General features: G+C 41.1%; 1 protein-coding gene across 1 annotated transcript in view; it reads left to right on the top strand.

Moving 5' to 3' along the window:
• LOC119420311 (serine/threonine-protein kinase PAK 3) overlaps window positions 1–5,722 on the top strand; it is a 56,274-nt gene that overhangs the window by 20,436 nt on the left and 30,116 nt on the right. The window contains exons 2-3 of the mRNA XM_037687699.1: window positions 4,153–4,346; window positions 4,455–4,555. Coding sequence (XP_037543627.1) covers window positions 4,175–4,346; window positions 4,455–4,555 — 273 coding nt within the window. The 5' untranslated portion in view covers window positions 4,153–4,174. The remainder of the gene's footprint in view (window positions 1–4,152; window positions 4,347–4,454; window positions 4,556–5,722) is intronic.

Genomic DNA, 5,722 nt, shown 5'->3' with positions numbered 1-5,722 from the left:
TACATATTGTTTTGGAGAAATTGTGATTCAGAGAGTTTCCTAGGACTTGATTAAAAAATGGGTGCACGACTCCATGGGCAGTGGCCAAAGACAGGGGCCTTGGCGCTCTAACCCTGGCTTACCAAAGCTGGCTCTTGGGACATAGAACATAATCTCTCCGGCAGGGAAGGAGTCTGAGCATGTGTATGAGGTTGAGAGGTACCGACTAGATATAGTTGGGCTCACCTCGACACAGCATGGGTTCCAGAACCAATCTTCTTGAGAGGCACTAGACCTTATTCTAGTTTGGAGTTGCCTGTGGTAAGAGGCACCTAGCTGGTACTTTTAACCCCCCAACTTAGTGCCTGTGTGTTGGAGTTTTCCTCAGTAGATGAGAGGGTTCCCTGTGCCTTCAGGTGGGGGGAACAGTTGTTGATTGTTGTTTGTGCCTACACACCAAGTGGTAGTTGAGAGTATCCGGCCTTCTTGGAGTCCTTAGCAGGGATGCTGGAAAGTGCTCCAGTTAGGAACTCCTTTATTTTGCTGGGGGACTTCAGTGCCCACGTAAGTGACCTAAAGGTGCATGATTGAGAGGAACGGCCTCTCTGATCTAAACCCAAGCAGTCTTCTGTTGTTGGACTTCTGTGCTAGTCATGGTTTATCCATCACAAACACCATGTTTGCAAGTACGGGTGTCCATAAGTGCACTTGGCACCAGAACACCCTAGGTTGTAGATCGATGATTGACTTTGTAGTTGTAGTTGATTTACGGCCATTTGTTTTGAACACTCTGGTGAAGAGATGAGCTGAACTGTCAACTGATCACTACCTGGTACTGAGTTGGATCAGATGGCAGGGGAAGATACTGGACAGACCCTGTAGAACCAAACATGTAGTGAGGGTTTGCTGGGAATGCCTGGCAGAAGAACTCGCCAAAAAGATCTTCAATTCACACCTCCGGGAGAGCTTTAACCGCATCCCAGCTGAAGAGGGGGGCATTGAGTTCAAGTGGGGTTTCTGCCTTGAGCTGTGGACACATTGAGCAGCTCGGTGGCTCAGTTGGTAAAGCTATTGCTTCTCAGCGAGAAGGTCCCCGGATCGAATCCCGGTTGGGAGCCTTTCTGGGTGGAGTTTGCATGTTCTGTCTGCGCATGCGTGGGTTTTCTCCGAGCACTCCGGTTTTCTCCCACAGACCAAAAACGTGCATGTTAGGTTGATTGGTAACTCTAAATTGTCCCTAGGTGTGAGTGAGAGAGTAAATGGCTGTTTGTCTCATTTGTCTCTGTGTCCCTGTGATAGACTTGAGACCTGTCTAGGGTGTCCCCCGCCTCTCGCACAGTGACTGTTGAACATGGGCACCAGTGACCCAAAAAAGAACCCGCACCTGGGTGTATTCCAGGTGCAACGGGTTAAATGCAGAGAACTAATTTCGCCATTGTGTGGGAACGTACAATGATGACAACACATAGCACTTTATTATTATTAGTAGTATTATTAATATTATTATAAAACCAGCTCTCCTGGAAATTTACCATCAATCAGATGATTTTTGTCTTGTCTGGTGGATAGCTGTTTAAAATCCCAAAGGCTACTGCGATGCTGAATGTGTAATTTGTCCAAGGCGATGTTCAAGAACCGAGAAGCACATCTTTGTTTGCTAATGTAGGTCTTCACTAAAGGGGGTGGGGGGTGGGGGGGCTTTCGGCCTAGATGTCCCATTTTCTGCCAAGGCTGCGCTGCGTATCACATGATGGGCTCGGCCTCGGGGCGAGTCAGTGAAGGAGTCGGACACGATGGTGGGCCGGGAACATGAAAGATGAGCGTGATGGAAGTGTTTCCTCATGTCCTGGTTACTGGTTTCACAGCTGAGCAGGTCCACTGGACTTAATGCTCCAGTAAAGTTTCAGCCCCCCCCCCCCCCTTCCACCCAGCCCCAACCCCGACAACTCGTATGACATCATGGTAAAATAACTCAATAAATAATTGTTGACTTTGTTTTGAAAACTTTTCGATTTTTCAGCCGGATTCATTACGTTACACAAGGAAAAATGTACAAATAATAAGACATTTTATTAATTCAGCGTTTTTATAGTGAAGTAAAAAAAACCTAACTTATTTATTAACAAATAAAAATGTTAAATTTGTTTAACCTAACAAATATACTCATCCACAGCTTTCTCTTTTTTCCAAAGGGTTTAGATTTGGTTCATATTGAAACTGACGAGGCCAATTTATCACATGTTTTAACATTTTATATTGTAGTTAAGCGGTTAATCAAATAAATAGCAAACTGCATTTTTAATTTAAATAATTACATTAAGAATTAACTGTGTTTGGCTGATCTTAGTATTACAAAAATAAACATAAAATACCCTTTTCTGTTTTTAGAGATTGATAAGGTTTTTTGACGTGTGGTTGTATAAGGGGCTTATGAACAGTTAATATTTTACCTGTTGTAGATAATCTCAGTTTGGAGAAACAGATTTAATACCGTTGTGAAATTTGTTTTAAAATGGCAGAAAATTGATTTGGTCTTGGCCCTGCTCGGACTAGCCATTAGCTCATCAGTTCAGTCAGGATTAAAATCTATTTTTCCACATTGAAGCTACTTAAAGACCTGTCTACATCAGATAAGGTATTAAATGTGTGAATGCTTTTAAATCCAAGGATTCAAGGTGCTTTGTCATTTGCACCACATGTGGTACATGTGGTGGAACGAAATTGTGTACACAGGGTCCCATTTACATCCAACAAAAGTATAAAATGTAAAAGAAAAACAGTAATAAGATCTAAGATATGAACTAAGAACAATGTCAACTAAAAATACACTAAGCACTAGTAGTACAACAACAATACGTCAAACAGCAGCACGAACATGTGTCTGTGTGAGCAGATGAGCACGCATGAACACAGCAACATGAAACAGATCAGCAGCATGAAACAGATCAGCAGCAACATGATGTGATTTTTCACAGTGATTATTCTGGTTAGAGATTCATGAGTCTAACAGCCTCAGGGTAGAAGCTGTTCCTCAGTCTAGTGGTTCTACACTTAATGCTTCTTAACCTCCTGCCTGAGGGGAGTGGGGCAAAAAGTTTGTGTGCTGGGTGAGTGGGGCCCTTCATGATGCAATCGTTCTCACTATTGAGATCCTTTTTTCTTCTGTATATTTACTGGCACGTACTGTAACTCGTTCCTCAGTTTTTATTTTTTCATTTCAACAGTTCTTAAATCAAAACATTCACCTCATTCAGGACATTCCTGCTGGGACTTTTGGTGTCTGTACAATGTGTACTTTTTGAAATATTTAGCTTTGTCAGCCATGTTTTTCTCATTGAAAATGAATGGAGCTCTTCACGTCCTTCAAAAAATTGTTGTGCCGTTTAAAACCTTTTACTGCTCATTTCGACTTTGGTTGTGGTTCGGCTCCTTTTAACTGCTTTTACAAATTTAAGGTTTTTATGCTCCTTTCAGCTTCTTTCAGCAAAAATTCAGCTTTTTTCTGCCTTTTCAACTATTTTTTTTGGTATTTTTCTGCAAATTTGAGTAATTTTCTTTTTCTATTTTTGTTGCCAAATTTGACTGTTGTCACTTCTTTTTAACAATTTCAACTTTTTATGCTACTTTCAACCACTTTCTGCTAACTTCATCTTATTTTTAAGCCTTTTCAGCTACTTTTTTTGTTGCTAATTTCGATGTTTTTTTAAGCTTTTGGAGCTACTCTTTCCACTAACAAGTTTTTTCTGCTCATTTCAGTTTATTTTCTGCTAATTTCAGATTTTTTGTAATCTAATCTGCTTCTCTCTGCCTTTTTCAGCTGATACTGCTTCATATAATCTCTCTTAAGCTTTTTCTACCCACTTCTGCAGTTTTTATGCAGCTTTATTTTATTTTCCTGCTTTCAGCAAATGTCAGCTGTTCAAATTCAGCTCACATTAACAGATTAGAGATTAAACCTTTTCAGCTGGATTCAGGTAAAGTCATTCAACAATAAGCATTCACGCTGTGTTTTAGCAGGAAATCTCTAGTTATGCAGAAGATAAAAACAATACTGATCTAAACTCCTGACTCTTAGCTGAAGTTAGTCCGTTTATGCCACATTTTTGGCTCTTTCCAGTCCACATCATACCTGTTCTACTCTAAACGTGTGTCTTTGTCTCTGTTTCTGCCCAGGACCTTGTGAGTGCTACTAAACATGTCTGATAGTGTCGATATTGAAGAGAAACCACCGGCCCCTCCCTTGAGAATGAACAGTAGTTCCCGAGACTCTTCAGCAGTAAATCACGCATCCAAACCGCTTCCAATGGCTCCTGAGGAGAAAAACAAGAAGGCCCGCCTGCGCTCCATCTTCCCTGGCGGAGACAAAAGTGAGTTTGGTTCTCCTCCTCCAGTCATCACTTCGTAGTTACAGGAGTTTGTGGTGTTTAAAAGGATTAGCATTGATGCTTTAATGCTTTATTTTTCACCCTGCACAGCAAACAAAAAGAAGGAGAAGGAACGCCCTGAGATTTCCCTCCCCTCGGACTTTGAACACACCATTCATGTTGGCTTTGATGCTGTAACGGGAGAATTCACAGTAGGTTTCATGTGACGTTCAGGTGCATAAATCACAACGGATGAGCTCCTAAATTCAGACGAGCAACATTTGACCTTTAAAATCACCTTTCCCTGCAGTGATATTCTAATAATGTATTTCCTCAACATTAGTTATAACACGTCGACTTGAAATATTTCCCATCAGAATTATGAGTTGATTGTAAAAGTTTTGGTTCTCGATATTTATTTATTCAGTTCTGTTGTTTTAATTCATTATTATACATCTTAAAGGTCTTTGAAAGTGAAATTCTGTAGAAAATTAATAAATTATTATTTTACCTGTTGTTAGCTCTTTGAGCAACCTGAGGACAGACAGAAATGACAGGACTGAAGAGCTAACAGCTGGTCCAGGGGTCTGCAACCTGCGGCTCTGGGGCCACACGCGGTCCCGCTGCAATGCCTCTTTGAAACTTTGACCGAAACTACCATCCATCCATCCATTATCTTTTACTCACTTCTTCCTTTTTGGGTTGCGGGGGTCACTGGTGCCCATGTCCAACCATCACTGTGCGAGAGACGGGGGACACCCTGGACAGGTCTCCAGTCCATCACAGGGACACGTGGAGACAAACGAGACAAACAAACATTCACTCTCTCACTCACACCTAGGGACAATTTAGAGTTACCAATCAGCCTAACATGCATGTTTTTGATCTGTGGGAAGAAACCGGAGTACCCGGAGAAAACCCACACATGCACAGAGAGAACATGCAAACTCCTCCCAGAAAGTTCCCCGGACCGGGATTTGAACCAGGGACCTGCTCGCTGAGAGCGGCAGCAGCTCTACCAGTTGCACCACCGTGCTACCCTACCAAAACTACCATGAAACTAAATTTTGTTGTTTTTTATAGCCACAACAGAAAAGGCTATTGAATCATGTTGATGAGATCATTCTAATATATTTTTGCCACTTAAAGTGCAACCTTTCTGTCAATTTCACCAGAAATACTTAGGAATACCTTTAAAACGCGTTGCTGAGAAGAAAGTGGTGAGTCTGTTAAATAACACTTAAGGATAAAAAAGCATAATTAAAGTCAAAGTAAATAAAGTATTTGTTTATATTTAAATTTAATTAAGTCGCAATTACATATCCAACAAACTAGCCTTAATTTATGCTCACTGTGTGTATATATATATATATATATAT

Source organism: Nematolebias whitei, chromosome 14, assembly GCF_014905685.2.
Source record: "Nematolebias whitei isolate Nwh7 chromosome 14, NemWhi1, whole genome shotgun sequence".
In the NCBI taxonomy this organism is placed as follows: Eukaryota; Metazoa; Chordata; class Actinopteri; order Cyprinodontiformes; family Rivulidae; genus Nematolebias; species Nematolebias whitei.
This window is presented reverse-complemented; position numbering and strand designations above follow the sequence as displayed.